Source organism: Fistularia commersonii, chromosome 30, assembly GCF_037954325.1.
Source record: "Fistularia commersonii isolate RoL2024-O1a breed Wild chromosome 30, RoL_Fcom_v1.0, whole genome shotgun sequence".
Lineage (NCBI taxonomy): Eukaryota > Metazoa > Chordata > Actinopteri > Syngnathiformes > Fistulariidae > Fistularia > Fistularia commersonii.
In genome coordinates, this window is record NC_141313.1 from 8,743,990 (window position 1) to 8,759,794 (window position 15,805).

Sequence of the window (15,805 nt, forward strand, 5' to 3'; positions counted from 1 at the left end):
TGGGCAACGGGCTCTTCGCATCCTCCGGAGGTTTCCAAGGCAACTTCGCTGATTTCATTCTACGTTACTTATACATTACGGCAATTATTTTCAATTCATCCATTAGACACAATACAGGTTATAATTATGTTTTTCCTATATGTGTCTTTAATTGATAGATATGTAAAGACCGGTTCGGAACAGCAGACTAAACAGACATTTCATATCGTAGGCAGAACGATGTCTAATAACATCAGGCCTTTAGAGGGGGGCCTCTGACGGCATGGACGCTTCTCAGCAACTTATTTATGTCATTGTTTAACGCAACCCACCACACACTTGACGCGCCAGACGGGGATAAAAGCTCCATTAGTGCGATGAAGGTCATCAGCGATGATGTAGACATGTACACATTACTTGAGTGATGTAAACAGGGACAGGGTCACAGGAGGGTCTCACGCAAATACACACACGCACACACACACACACACAGAATGGCTCTGCTGTCGCCAAAAGGCTCCATGCCAGTTCTTCCTCATATGTGGCGCCAGGCGGGACAGAACGCCAGATACTCCATTTACTGCGCAACACTCGGGAGAATCCTGGCAAGGAAGAGCACTGGATGCGATCCCGGGATGGTGTTGGGAAGTGACGTGCACGTGTGTGTGAGGGAGCGACGCCGCCTCATCGTCACTTTTTCTTACCATGATAGTTTTGATATCTGATTGTCTCTCAACACTGATTATGATTGGCTTATATGGACTGTCTGTTAGAATTAAAAAGATTCTTGAGTATTTTCTTTGGTAATATCTGTGGTTTTGGATGTGTTTGGAGACGGGTTGGCGTCGTCACCAGTGAGTCAGAGCCAAGTGGTCTGAAGATGCCTCCCTTCCCCCCAAAGAAGTACCTGGGACCCTTTGGCCAACTTTCACTCAACAGAAGCTAGCACGATATTAGCACGATAGCATATGGTACCAGAAACATTACAGACCAAAGCAATATGGCTCCAGTCCACTCGGGGGAAGTAAGACATTTAAAATTCCAGCTGGCTTTTATCGATAGATTTGTTCGCGCCCATTCATTGAACGTGCGGCTTTGCTGTGGAACCTTCACTTCGAGGCCTTCAACCAGTCAGTCACTCATTAACCAACATACTGAGGCATTCAACATTTACCCTTTCATAATTATATCATATGCATATACGACAGAAAGGGCAGGGGAAAATGTCTAAGGCTGTTTTCTCTTCATTTGAAGAGTTAAAGATGCCCCATGAGTGCTGTGTGTGTGTGTGTGTGTGTGTGTGTGTGTGTGTGTGTGTGTGTGTGTGTGTCCCACCCACCTGTCTTCTCCACATCCATGGGTTCCGCTTCGGTGTGCTCGACAGGCCGGCCATCGACGCCTGTAAAGACGAAGGGTTTCTCCGACGCCACCATCACCCCCTTCCCGTTGGGTGCCACCGCTGCATAATGAGGCACCGACTTCCCCTTTAGCACCCTCCTCTTCGTCACCTCGTACTTCTTCCCCTGACCTGCAAGGCAGACCCCGAAATCACGAGAGAAGTGAAGATTACTTGTTTATTTGGACTCAAAATTCCACATTTTCTCTATTTAATTATGCTGCTTCTCCAGGGTCTTCCGGGATAGGCTGTCAGCGTTGACCTTTGTTTTGCAATTTCCAGACAGAAGAAGTGCTCTAAATGGTCCGTGGACTTGAAGGGGAGAGCGAACGGTTGTTCGTCTGGCCCGGGTTGAACCCCGCCTCTCATCCCCATGTCAGACCCTCGGTGCAGGGCTAAATGGGACAGCTCACAAATGAATAAATAAGTACCAGAGTGACGATCAGTGACTCAACGGACTGACCAAACAGTGAATGGGTGGTGGATTCTACGTCATAGCAAGACGGTCCCTTGTTTAAATCCGACAGGGGAGGTGGGGGGGCTTTCTGTGCAATTTGCCCAGACAATTTAATGTGAATGGGAGTGAATAGCTGTATGTCTATATGGCATATGAATGAAATGGTGAATGGTTTGTCTCTATATATGAGTGAAGAAGATGGTGAATGGTTGTATGCCAGCCGGAACAGACTCCCTCCCCACATTCATTCATAATGAATGAATGAATGAATGTATGGCATTGGTACTGACTGGTGAGGGGTGTGTCTGCCTCCTCCCTGCTGCAGGCGGCTTTCAATCTGTCTTTTTGTGTGAGTGTTTTAGAACCCTTCACCACCGCTTCTCCATTTCAGGAGCAAATACAGTTTGTTTTTTCCCTTGGAATTTCAGCTGCGTGCAAAATTGGCTGATATTCATTGAGAATGACAAGAGCCGCACAGACATCAGGCCAATCAGATGTACGGGTGTGACATACAGATCGACAGAGCCGTCCGATGGGCCGACGGATAGGAGGATTTGAAATAAGCGGGCCGATATGGTAGACGTTAGCGTAGCAAAGAGGGGGCGCCAGAGCACGTGGGATGTTGTCCTCGTTTGGGGCCGTGAGGGAACTCTGGGACACCCTTCATCTACGCCAGAGATGCCTGTCACGTCTCTCGGGTGATAACAGATCCCTGTATGAGCACGCTCAAAGTGCTCAATCACCTACAATCAGACGCCAGCAAGGTGAAGATAAAGCCACGGCGAGCAGACATCTTTGGGCTGAATCTCCGAAACCCAGCAGCCCGCCCGGACTGAATCCCTGTCCCTGCCAGAGGCTTTAATGAAAAACCCATCTGGACGATAATCACCTCAGTGTGTGCCGATCTCTACCCCGATATCTCGCCCGGACGCTGTTTGCGATTTGAAAATTGAGAATCCGGGTTCGACGCCACGCCACCCACCTGGGCCCGCCGTGTCGCCCACGGTGAGCCACTCCAGGGACACGGAGAAGCCGCTGCCTTTGGTCTCTTGCGGGTCTTTCTGGACGCGGAGCAGCAGCAGCTCCACGGCGTGAACCCCAGCACGGACGTGGGAGGCGCTGTGGACGATGGTGAACGGCTCGCCCAGGTCCTGGCTGAACAAGGGCTGGTGGACACGCATACACAGACACTTATTTATCTAAAACTGCTTTATTTGACAATCTTGGAAACATTGAAGAGAATGGGGGCTGGCGATGATTAAAATATGATCTTTTTTTTTTTGATTTATGACAATCATCCCACGAACATCTATCTGGTCACCATGGGAACCGACGCAAGAGCTGTCTAGGCATCCCAATTGCCCACCCGCTTCAAGTCAAGACAACATGAAAACATTCAGCCTCTCAATCCCGTTTCATAGACATGAAACCCATTCATGTCATATCGAGATCTAAAACATTCACCCTCTCATTTGCACGTATCAGCCATTCAGGGTACCTCATTGAAATGTCTAAATGCTAAAAAGTGAAGTTTAAGCAGGGGGGGTATTATTTAGCCTGACCTTCCTTTTTTCTCCACCTCCAGTTATCCTCACCCCTAAATTGATTCTCTATGCATTTTGTTTCAGTCTTATTGCAACTGTTTTTTCATGACTTACCTCCCCAACACACCCATACACACACACCATCCCATGCCCGCGTTACTCTCCAAAAGCAGAGGCTCAAACTGAACCAATCGATTTGTCATCCAATCAGCCGTCAATCCCTCTCTCTCTTTTCCCACCTCTGCGCAGCCCCGCCGCTCGCACTTCCACGCCAGGTGTGCCTCACCGCAACAATCGCTGGTAATAACCGCTTTGAGAGTGGAGTTCATAAAACCGCCTGTACACTGAGCATGTCTCATGTATATCTGACGTCCCTCTGGCGCCTTCTATCTCCGATGTCTTCATCACTGCTCTTCATCGCAGCCCGTCCCTGCTGACTTCCATCAATCTGCCCACCGCTGCTGCTGGCACCTGTCCCCGGTTGTGCGATTGTTATGTGAATTAAGCCTTTTGTCATTGGGAAATTAAAATACACACACACACACACACACACACACACACACACACACACACACACACACACACACACACACACACACACACACACACACACACACACACACACACACACACACACACACACACACACACACACACACACACACACACACACACACACACACACACACTCCAGCCCAAAAGAATACGTCACGCTTACGGCCTCATCCATTCTTAAGGGCTAACGAACGCTACTGCAAGGGGATCCCAGGGTCAAAGGTCACCAATCAGTTTCCTCAGCTATAAAAAAACGCAGATTTTGACCAACTAAATCAACGGCTGTGGGTGTTTGTTGAGAAGTGCGATGGGATTCTTGGTAGCCCGACTGTGATTGGTCTCCGTAGACACATCCTATTTACGACCCTGTGACAAGCACACAAGATGTCACGATACGCTGAAATCGTCATTCCGAACTCCGGGACGGGCCGCGACCACAGTGACGGGAACGCCAAAGCAAGACTTGTCATCTGGACCCGCCCAACCCCGGGCGCCGCAATCCAATTCCCAAGGTGCGGGCTGTAAGCCTATTAGGGACGGAGGCCAGCTGGGTTGGTGACTAAGCTGGCAATTTACATAAAAAGGACATTGTGCGACAGATAACAGAAGATTACATAACGCGAGGGCGGCGGGTGAACAGGGTTCCCGCCGTTTAGCTCATTTAGCAAATCTTTGGCCAAAAAAAATGGCAACTGCTTGTGTTCTCAAATTTTCATTGTTGCGCACTGCGAATTCCCCAAGGCAATGGCGACGAAGCCTAATTGCTTGACGACAACAGGCAGCGCGCCACAAACAAAAGGTTGACGGCACATCGAAGGGCCTTGATGGAACCGCCTTCATCATTTTTTAAAAAAAACGAAGCCGTGAGGCACGCAGGTTGTCAATAGTCGTCAAAAGAAAAGGTCATTATTTAATAAATCATGACATTACCACATATCATTATACCCAATACACTGTGATCCAGAAGAAAAAAAAAGTTGTTATTTCACGCACCTCCCACTTGGTATGGGCGCTGTCTCCCCTCTTGCCGGTGCGGAGGAGGTGGAGTCTGCCGGCACCGTCGCTGAGGGACGCCCAGGTGGCCGAGGTGAGACTGAGGGAGGCGCAGAGGCGATCGTCCCGCTGGCTGGCGTCCGTTATGCGGAAAACCTCCCGGGGCTTCCCCAGGGCCGTGTCCTGGATTCGCAGCAGAAACACACCTTTTAAAGGACTCATCGGATTGTCCAGATATCGATCAGCCGGTAGGTTATTGTCTTTGTTAACTGGTCACGGATGGGAAACACACGCCGCGCTCCCTGAACACTGATGTCATGGCCTCGGGGACGGATGGGGTCACCTTGCCAAACACGGCTGCTGAGCCACACGAGGGCCAATTTGCTCAGCGTCTGAGGCAAAAGCCACTGGAAAAGTTCCATGGCACGGTGACCGCTGGTGTTGCCATGGAGCCAGGCGAGGCGGATTTGGTCGATGTCTTGCCTTTTGAGATCCTCCTCTCCGGCTCATCTGCTGCTAAACACAGCAGAATGGGTACCGAGGGTACACAGAGGCAATTACCATCATGCGGCGATCGTAATTAGAATTTTGGCAACAAGTATTTGGGCTTTTTTCCCCTTAAGAGGACGTGAAATTATGCCACTGATGTCTTGGGAATAAAAAAGAAGGCGACCGGCCCCAATTTAATTGTGCTGATTTCACCTCCCCCCTCCAATTTTGGTAATGACTCTGGATCCTTCCATTGAGCCTCAGCCAAGACCAGACGCAAAAAAAAAGAAAGGGCTTGTTTAGCCTTCTGTCCATCATCCGAGTTCACTTGACGCATCATTCTATATGTTCCTGGGACCAAACTGCGGCAAACGGGGCAATACTACCTGGGACCACAGGGTGTAGTGTTGCAGTGTGCTCAATTATGAATAAATGGTGAAAGGCATATAGAAGAAGATAACATGGCTTCAGTGTAGCCACGTGCCGCCATGTATTTAACATCTGCACAGACCGACGGCGTCTACAGTGCCGCCCCTTTTTATGGTCACCGTGTTTGTTATTGTCTGAAACAGCTCTCTACTCTGCAATGCCCACTAGAGGATGTACTGCATAACAACCATGGCAAAGCAGCACACATGAGAGGTACGCAGGCGATGATTTTTGGCGATATTTGAAATTACGTACGTAATGTAAATATGAATGACGCTTAGGTCACATGGCTTTGTCTCTTTTATACACAGTGGTACAATTGCAGTCTTAGTACAGTTCTGAAAAAATCTGCATACTGAAAAATGCTCAAAAAAGATATGTGTGTCACACATATCTCCGGAAAGCATCTGACAAAGTGCCTATTTTTGGCTCGAAACGTCATGCATATGAGAATAAGTGTTTTGCCTTACATTAAAAATAAATCATACTTTCTTTTTGGAGCATTTTTGGGTTGCGGAATTTTTTTCAAAAGTCTACTAAGTCAAACTTTTTTTTTTGGATCCGGCATTCATCCCCAACTGGGCAGCGGATGTGCGTGTGTTCTTCTTTTCTAACTCAATTGAAATCTTAATCTTTAAACCCAGGCAACGTCACACAGAAACACTGATCTGACATTTAGATGTTGCACAGTGTGTTCTAAAAAGCAACAATGGCAGATTTAGACTTGACTAAAACAAATATGCAGGGGGTAAATAATGAAATGCTATTTCAGTGCTTAACATAAATAAATTGAAATAAACTAACATTTTAAAAATCTTATTTAAAAAATCCACCACACGATGACTAACAAATAACATTAAATACAACCCGGCATTAGTCTGAAGTACATGGAATAAAGGCAGCGGTATGAAGGTTCTCTGGTGCCTGAGGGCACATTGGGGTGCGACTGAACCCTCTGTTAAAAGTGTGAGTTTTAGGATAAATTCATCTCTGCCAGGAAGGACTATTTGGCTGCGTCCCTTTTTACACGAGTAAATATTGGTATTTGGCCACCACCTGCTGGTGTTCTGCAGGCATTAAAGGACACGGCTGTCAAAAGTAGCAGCATCCCTGTGTTCATCCCACTCCCCGGGGGTTGCCTCGTACCCGCGGAGACGCTCGCCTAACTATAAACATTGCAGGCGTCACTTTGAGATGTCTGCACAGACAACTGGGTCCTTACCAGGGTAACGGTGAGGACGAGTACGCGTCCTTCGCGGTCCATGAACAAAACGCTGTCATCGTACCACGGGTCCAAGTGCAGGTAATTGTACATGCCGAAGGCTCGCATGTGCTCCAGGGTGTACTGGGTGTCCTGCAGCTTGACCTCCTCCACGGCTGCAGTCCAGAGAGGAGGAGAATTCAAGCAATGAGACAGAAATCCTGGACAGTGACTGACGAGATTTACATCTCAGGGAAGTCCTGCACAATAATCAAACACACGTTTGAAATGTTTGGGGATGATGACCCAAGATTACGAATGCATTGCTTTTCTAGATCATAATTTCCTAACGGGAAGTTACCAAAAACTTTTGACTTTGTGATTTCACGCTTTTTTTAAGCCACGATTTTGAACACAATCAATAGATTTGCAGAGAAAATTAGTGTTAATGAACAAAATGTCTTCAGGCAGCCATTTCTGTCGAGTTTAGAGATAGTAGCATTGACGAAAATACAGGAAGGTGAGATGAAGACATCGAGGTTCTCTTTGGGAGCGAGGACGATGGAGAGGATCAGGAATGAGTCCATGGGAGGGACAGCACATGTTAGATATTCTGAAGAGAAAGTAAGACTGAGACGGTTTAAAGGATGAAGGGGTAGAAGGATGCTGAGGTTCGAACTGCCAGGCACGAGGTCTAGAGAGAGACCAGAGAAGAGATTTATGGATGGAGGGAAAGAGAGTTATGGAGTTAGTTGGTGAATGGGAGAAGAGGATGCACAGGAGAGACTGGTGGAGTCAGGTGATTGGCTATGGCGACCACTAAAGGGAGCAGCCAGAGGAGTTAAAAACAAGCTATTTCTGGTCATTTTATGGATTACTTTTCTTTCTCATAATTGTCCCAGTATCTGGATATTTGCCCCCCGACCCCATCTTATAATCCATCAACTGACAATGGTAATGTTTGTAATAGTAATGTTTGTGTTGCCTAAATTTACAATGCACCCTCCCGTACATCAGCAGCTGCAAATACTGTGAAAATATTGTGAGTCCAACTTATTTTTCCAGAAAAACTCAGCCTGCAATGCTGATGTTTTGATCGAATTCATAGCAATTTCTTGTAAAATGAAAACGATCCTAACAGCACCTGCAGCCCAGGGCCGAGGCTGACGGTCAAGCTGCTCCCAGCATGTAAACACAGGATCACGGAAGTGAGTCTGGAACCACGTGACCCTGAAGAAACACTGCTAAACGGATGCGCGACGCTTAAAATAGCAGTATGTTGGGTTATGTATGCTATGCAAACATTAGGCGAGCTAGTTTCTTTCGTTCTTTCTTTCTTTTTCCATTAAAAGAGGTTTATCAGAGACGCTTTCACGTCGTTCCTCTCACCGGCGTCAAGCTCCACGGTGTACGTCGGTATGGCGTCCAGCGACAACCGGTAACTTTCGAATTTCGGGTCCAGTAGGTCCCTGTTGACCTTGAGGGAACAATTCGAGTCAGCCATGTTCTCCCGACCGCCTCTACCTGCGGTTTACCCTCGACGTGTTGTTTGGGAGGCAAAGCTGTGCTCGCAAAAGGGTTGACGATGGACACGATCACGGAGCGGGACTCTGATGGGACACGCGTTTCCTGTCTTCCCGCACACGGAAGCTATTATGGGACGGACCACTTTAGCCCAGACACTCATGGGAAGCTGAGTTTTTCTTCTTCTTCGTTCTCTATACAACCCCTTACGTCAGAAAACTTCTCCCGACATTTATTATGCGTTTTCTGTGTCTGATAATAACAGTTTTCTCGGGAGGTTAGTTTGTTAGGCGTAAAACCAAGGGCGGAACCTTGAAGCATACGGTGTTGTTTCCAGTCGGACGACTATTTTGAAGGGATTCCGGGCTTCCACAGCTGATCCATCTCGACAAAGGTAAAAAGAAACACGGCTTTCAAAAACACCGTTCATCCGTTGTGAAATATTTCCTAACACCCTGACCCTGTCGTAGTTCCGGACCTACTTTCTGTCAGATCATGAGCAAAGACTCCCAAATGAGGGCCGCCATAAACCAGAAGCTGATAGAGATGGGGGAACGGGAGCGGTGAGCGACCGATATTTACCCGATATTCCCACCCTTTTAACGGCTCCCTGCAACACCGATGTTTATGAAAATATGTGGCCGCAGGTTGAAAGAGTTGCTCAGGGCGAAGCTGGTGGAGTGCGGGTGGAAGGATCAGCTTAAAGCACACTGCAAAGGTAACGTGTGTGTGTGTGTGTGTGTGTGTGTGTGTGTGTGTGTGTGTGTCGGTTAACTGTCGCCTCCCGTGTTTAGATGTGATCCGGGAAAAGGGCCTGGAACACGTCACGGTGGAGGACCTGGTCACGGAAATCACGCCTAAAGGCAGAGGTAAACAACAGTCATGTTCGAGTCGTGGACGAATCGTTCAAAACGGTCAGTTCTACAGACTCAAGAGTCATGAGTCGTCCTTTGTATTGACTCGTTCACAATGCCGTCCCTGCTACTGCTGGCAAGCTAGCTGCAATAAGAGATAACCACCACTGTTGCATGACTTCTCCTACTTCTGCATTTGCATTAAGACATACAGATACATACAATACATATACATTAATTGTATTAGCCCTATGGACAGAGCAGTCGCTCTTGCTTCAACCCACACCTCTCTTTCCCTCCCTGCTATGAACTGTGAATGCAGATTCTCAGCACTCAGGGCAGCCCTCCCTGCCTGCAAAACAAACGACTCACTCAGTAACTTAACAAAGGACACACTCAATGACTGAGTAGCCACCTGACAGAGAAAATGATTGACTTACTCAGTGACTCAAATAAGTCAAAATCCTGATCCTATCTGGTGACTGACTCACACAAACTCGAGTCAGTCTAAAGAACCTGGTTTCCCATCACTAATAACGGCGGTCATCAAACCGCCAAGCACAGCGAGTTAAAGAATAGTGCCTCTGGTTTGCTGCAATAAAATGTTTTAAATGTATTCCTGTCTTTAATAATTTTTTTTGTCTTTAATTTTTTGCCAAACCACCATTTAAAACAGTGTTTCCCAACTTTTTTGAGCCATGGCACATATTTTACATCAGAAAAATCACACAGCACTCCACCAAATAAATATGTCTAGAACAACCAGGTGTATCTACTTGCAGCTATTTGAGCAGCAGCAGGTAGATACACGGGTTAATGCACTACCTGTTGCCACCTAGTGGAAGAGCATTTCATTGTTCTGCCTGTTACTGCATGCAGCCCACATAGATAGACGTACAAAGGCACATTATTTGCATTGAATAAATAATTTTTTTGAGTAATCAGGTGATTGTGGGCATTTTTCCATGAAACACCTGATGATCTGTCACGACGCACTAATGTGCCGCGGCACAGTGGTTGGGAAACATTGCTTTAGAAGACCGATGACCTCTGAAATAAAAAGCCTCGTGCGAGCGTGTTTTGTCTCTGCAGTCAAAACAGTGCTCTTTCAAAAGGTCACTTTAATAACCCCTCCCAGGCTGCGAGGCGTCTGCACCCAGTCTCGATGCCTCGCCTTTGTCTGTCTTCTCCATCAGGTCTGAAAAAATACCTGCGCCAAAAATCGATACTTTAATTTGAGGTGTTGAAGGCGGAAGGCGTGCACACGCTGAGGGGCTCGGCTGGCGACCAGTCAAATGAGCCAAAACCTAAAAAGAAATAAGTAGCAGTGGATGCAGATGACAATAACGACAACATTCTGTGTATATGTTAATTGCTATGCTGATGACATTTATGCTACCTATTGATCTATTTATCAATTGACAGCTGATCAGTGACCCTTTGGAAGAGGGTCATTTATGTGGTTGTTATTTTTATGATGTTTTTTGGGGGGAAAACGAAAAAAAACACCCATGTTCTCTCACACAGTGCTGGTACCGGACAGTGTGAAGAAAGAGCTGCTGCAGAGAATCCGAGCTTTTCTCGCCCAACACGTCGCATTGTGAACAAAATCAATCCTTCTGCTTTTTTTTAGTTTGTTTGTTTTTTATTGTGTTTTTTTTTAATCCACAGAAGACCCACAACTACAGTTCAAAGCAATGTGATGTTTTTGTGTTATATTTGTTTTGTATTATATGCGTGTGAGTGCAAGCGTGTGTGTGCATGTGAGTGCGAATGTGTGTGTTATTGATTTGCAATACTTTTGAAGAAGAAAAAAAATAAACTCATACCTATTTTGGTAATCTGGTCTTGTTATTTCCTGTCAGACACTCAGTACCATCTCCTCTGTTTAGGAAGACCAAAACACGGATCATTGCTATGACAACCTTTTGAACCCTCTAGTAGCCCTGGCTTGGATAACAATTATGTTTAAATCTTTATTTATATTTTATAGCAACAGTTAAAATGGCGGGTAGTAGTTTAATAAGGCAGCTCTAACATAAGAATAGTTTTTACAACACATGTAAAGGCGGACAGGATGTAAGTCATCTCTGTGAGATGGTCTCCAGGTATCATTTCTGGTTTTTAAACTTAATTTCATTTTTATTTTTAAATTTACCCTCAAGAGCTGGACGCCCTTCGAATGTGCCCACAGAATTTGTCCTTACGCTGGAACATCTGGGCCCTTTTTTTTTTCTCCCGCATGAATTCAGATCCCAGCCACCGGCAGCACCACTGGCAGTGATGGGAGGTTTAGAACTTTTGAGTTCCGTGTGTGTGTGTGTGTGAGTGTGTGTGTGTGTGTGTGTGTGTGGGCGGTGTGACAGTGTGCGCGGGCGACACAGCTGTAGGTTTCGCAGCATGGAGTCCGTTATGTAACACAACAGTGGCCTGTTTGCACACGCTCGCCGCAGTGAACGCACACAGTATTTGGTGGAAGACAAAGGGAAGACGCAGGAAGCTCGTGGAGCAGACAAGAGTTCCTATCAATGAGAAGTTCAATTATCATTGCTGCACCTCAACATGAGATCACGTCTTGACACGTCGTGCGAGGCCGCGCACGGTTGCGCAAACGGAACACACCGCAGAGAATCACAAAATGATGTGATTTTGTAACTGAGATTAACCTTGCAATGCCTCATGGATGAGCTCATGTGCACTTCTATTTCTGCTTATTTTCTCTCCATCGTCTAAAACCTATCATACTTCCACTTTTCTCCTTTCATAACTTCTATTCCCGCGGATTTCAGGCGTGGCTGGGGGATGCTGGCCTCCAGTGGTCCGAGCAGAAAGTGCATGTAGTAAAACAGATAGATAGATAGATAGATAGATAGATAGATAGATAGATAGATAGTGGTACTTTGGTGCATAATATATATTAAGATTTTAGATTTATATTTGCATTTATATATTCATTTATTTATAGACATTTATATGCAATCTATCTATCCAATCTTCATATATATATATATACAGGACTGTCTCAGAAAATTAGAATACTGTGATTAAAGTTCTTTATCTTTTGTAATGCAATTAAAAAAACAAAAATTACTTTTTTGTACTTTTTTTAAGCCATAATCAGCAATATTAAAATAGTAAAAGGCTCTCCATATTTCCGTTGATTTGTAATGAATCTAGAATGAATTACATTTTTGTAATTGCATTTCATTTCATTTCAGCAGACATTTGTCTTGTGTTGACGAGGGGGGGGGGTGCATTACTATAAAATCAATTATTTTTACCCGGTGCCACTTATCACCACTAAGGGGTGTGAATGCTATGTTTGTTTGTTTGTTTTCTTTACTTATCTCTGAAGTATTTATGAGCATCATGTGATTATTACCGACAAAATGTGATAATAAGAAAATAATGTGTAATAAATAAATGACAAAAAATACCTAGCATGTGTGTGATCGTTGAAGTTTTATCATTAACTTTTATTACCTGTTGCTGTGTTCATATTAGATTATATCCAAATAGTTTACATTTTATTACATTTTTATTGTGTTTTTTTTCTTCTTCACAATGTACTATTAATCACAAATATTTATTATTATTGTTATTCACTATATTTATTCTGGGGTTCCTGTTTACACCAGGAAAAGGGACCACCGATGAAAACTAGCCTTTTAACCTTTTTATACTTTTAAATTTGTTTTTTAAAAAAGGAAAATGAAATAGCAGATTTTCAATTTTCAATTTTAATAGCAGTGTTTATTATGGTAAACTACATATTTAGTTGTTAAATCTGTAGTACGGGATCATTACTCATTTGTACGCCGCTATTTTAAGGAACAAAGAAGTAGAGAAAAGAAGGAAACAGTCACTTTTGACTAATTGGATCACTACTACGATACAATTTCCATTACACAGTTGTTGTTGAATTATGATAGAGTGATTAATCATCGGTAGCTTTTTCAGCATGAAGGTACGACGTCCTGGTTTAAAGGTGTAGTGCCAGAAACCCCATCCTCCCTGGTCTTGTTTGTTTCAGGTAAATTCCGGCAATGCAACATCCAGTTCCTGGATGTGTAAATAAATTGTCAGTGCATTTTCACTCCCGACTGATTTAATACCCTGGCACATGATTGAACAGATGCCCACTAAGTCACTATTTTTTTGCTTTTGATTGCGCAACATTTTATTAATAACCCGATGTTACAAAACCCCTGTGACCTCAGGCTTCCTCCCCAAGCCGCTGCCACTCATCCCCTCAGCTGAGAGGTTGCCAGGGCAACAACTCCCAAGGACGCAGATCAGGGCATAGAAGCACATTCAAAGCAAAGCCTTACATATTACATATAATATCCTTTGAAAAAAAATTATAGAAATTCATATACATTGAATAATATAGAAGGCATGAAGAATAATTAGTGAAGAAATCTTTTTTTTTTTTTTGAATTAATGAATAGTAAATCTATGCGAATGAATAAATTTAGAAATCTGCATTTGCTGGTTAATTATTATTATGCATTGATACATGAATATTCAACATTTTCTTGTTTAAAACAAGAAATCTTATTTTCTTGCACATTTTACTACTTTTAATTAAGATCTAGTAATCGGGATTTACAACATATTTGTATATTAATTTGTGTATTAATTTGTGTATTTAATTTAATCACATTTTGCTGGGGGAGACCACCTGTTCCGGTTATTCGGAGTTCAGTCCCAGGATTCAGTTTGGGGGAATTCAAGGGTGAAAAAGGATTTCTTTTTTCACCTCTGATTAGGAGTCCTGTGTCCTTATTCAACTGCAAAATCCGTGTAAACGTCAATTGTCAGTGGGCGTTCGGTTATTACACACACATTACTGCTTATTAGGCTTTAATAAGCCAAGTGCGCCCTTGCGCGTCCTTATTTGAGCGTTAATTGACAAAAAGCACCGCTTAATCAAAGAGCACAGGTGTGTGTTGCTCCACACCTACAACCAAATCGACGATCAATCATCGATACCCCCCCCCCCAATTCCACCCAGTCCTTCTTTTTTTCCTCTTTTTTTTTATCGATTTCTGCAATCCCGGAGTGTGCGGAGGTGACTCACCGGCGGGGAACGGGGAGGACAGACGGGAAGGACTCGACCCGCCGGCACCAGGTGAGAAGAGGAGGAGGAGGAAGAAGAGGAGGAGGAGAAGGAGGAGGAGGAGGAGGAGGAGCACCTGGGGGAATATAAAAATCTGTGCGTCGGAACGGCAAGTTCACCTGGAGGGGCGAACAGACCCTCCTACAAAGACGCACCTCGGACCTACTGACCTTAAGGTGATGAAAACTTTAAATTGTGACTAATTAGTAATTATTAGGGAATTATTTACACTTTTTTTCTCCAAAAGTAAATATATATATATGTGTGTGTGTGTGTGTGTGTGTGTGTGTGTGTGCGCGCTCCAGGTGGAGCTATGCCTTGGCCGGAGTGGACGCCCGGGCGGGTGTCCCTGCTCCTCGGCCTCTGCTGCGCCCTGAGCCGTGAGTACCTACCGCCCAAAAAAGTTAAAAATGTATTAAATATATTGCTTAATTGAAATAGAAATAAATAAAGCTAATACATGTGTGTGTGTGTGTGTGTGTGTATGTGTGTGTGTGTCCAGACGCCCAGGAGATTGATTACATCAGTCCACGTCGTGGAAGCGCCAACGGAGCGACGCGCATCACCATCCACGGCTCCGGTACGAGCGGCCGCCGCCTGTCAATCACACACATCCGCACACACACACACAAAAACACACACACACACACACACACACACACACACACACACACACACACACAGGCCTCCTTTCTGAAAGATTCTGTCACTTTTACATCAATTGAGCAACGGAGAAACAAATGTTCGGCAAGTTCTACAGGAGTCTGATGGGAAGGGTGTGTTTAAAGATTAGATATTAAGTACTTTTCATAGTTTATACATTATAATTATAGATAAAATTATCAGTAATTTCAGTGATTTATATCTGTTTTTGAATCCGAGTTATCCAAAAAAAGGAGGTTCATTACAGACCCCTGAAATTGGCCGGATGTGTGAATGAGAGGTTGAATAATTGTTGGTTTTTATGAATTTGAATAAGAGCTGACAGTTGGATGTCTCTACATGACGTGAATGAGTGAGTGAGTGCTTGTATGTCTCTCGCCGTGGCCCTGCGATCGATCCGGGTGAACCCCACTTTTCACCGGACGACAGCCGGGATCGGCTCCATCCCCACGGCGACCATGACTGCAGGATAAGTGGTATAGATAATGCATGAATGAATGAATGAATGAATAAATTAAGGCAGATAGCTGATTAGTTTCTCCTCATGTATGTATGCATGTAGCTACAGTAGTCATAAATCCGTCATTTACACTCTGTTC

General features: G+C 44.8%; 3 protein-coding genes across 3 annotated transcripts in view; 2 read left to right on the forward strand and 1 right to left on the reverse strand.

Moving 5' to 3' along the window:
* Window positions 1-8,688, reverse strand: part of nudcd1 (NudC domain containing 1) — a 25,904-nt gene extending 17,216 nt beyond the window's left edge. The window contains exons 1-5 of the mRNA XM_086178256.1: window positions 8,433-8,688; window positions 7,065-7,219; window positions 4,925-5,107; window positions 2,815-2,998; window positions 1,319-1,507 (exon numbers count right to left, since the gene is read on the reverse strand). Coding sequence (XP_086034382.1) covers window positions 1,319-1,507; window positions 2,815-2,998; window positions 4,925-5,107; window positions 7,065-7,219; window positions 8,433-8,547 — 826 coding nt within the window. The 5' untranslated portion in view covers window positions 8,548-8,688. The remainder of the gene's footprint in view (window positions 1-1,318; window positions 1,508-2,814; window positions 2,999-4,924; window positions 5,108-7,064; window positions 7,220-8,432) is intronic.
* On the forward strand, window positions 8,521-11,243 carry LOC147216342 (transcription and mRNA export factor ENY2-2). Its single transcript, XM_086178258.1, has 5 exons — window positions 8,521-8,961; window positions 9,038-9,130; window positions 9,215-9,285; window positions 9,362-9,436; window positions 10,949-11,243. The coding sequence occupies exons 2-5, from the start codon at window positions 9,063-9,065 to the stop codon at window positions 11,023-11,025; spliced, it is 291 nt and encodes a 96-aa protein (XP_086034384.1). The 5' UTR covers window positions 8,521-8,961; window positions 9,038-9,062; the 3' UTR covers window positions 11,026-11,243.
* A 3,432-nt stretch (window positions 11,244-14,675) lies between these two features.
* The window catches only part of pkhd1l1.1 (PKHD1 like 1, tandem duplicate 1), a 41,639-nt gene continuing 40,509 nt past the window's right edge, over window positions 14,676-15,805 (forward strand). Inside the window, exons 1-3 of the mRNA XM_086178259.1 lie at window positions 14,676-14,719; window positions 14,849-14,923; window positions 15,046-15,123. Coding sequence (XP_086034385.1) covers window positions 14,857-14,923; window positions 15,046-15,123 — 145 coding nt within the window. The 5' untranslated portion in view covers window positions 14,676-14,719; window positions 14,849-14,856. The remainder of the gene's footprint in view (window positions 14,720-14,848; window positions 14,924-15,045; window positions 15,124-15,805) is intronic.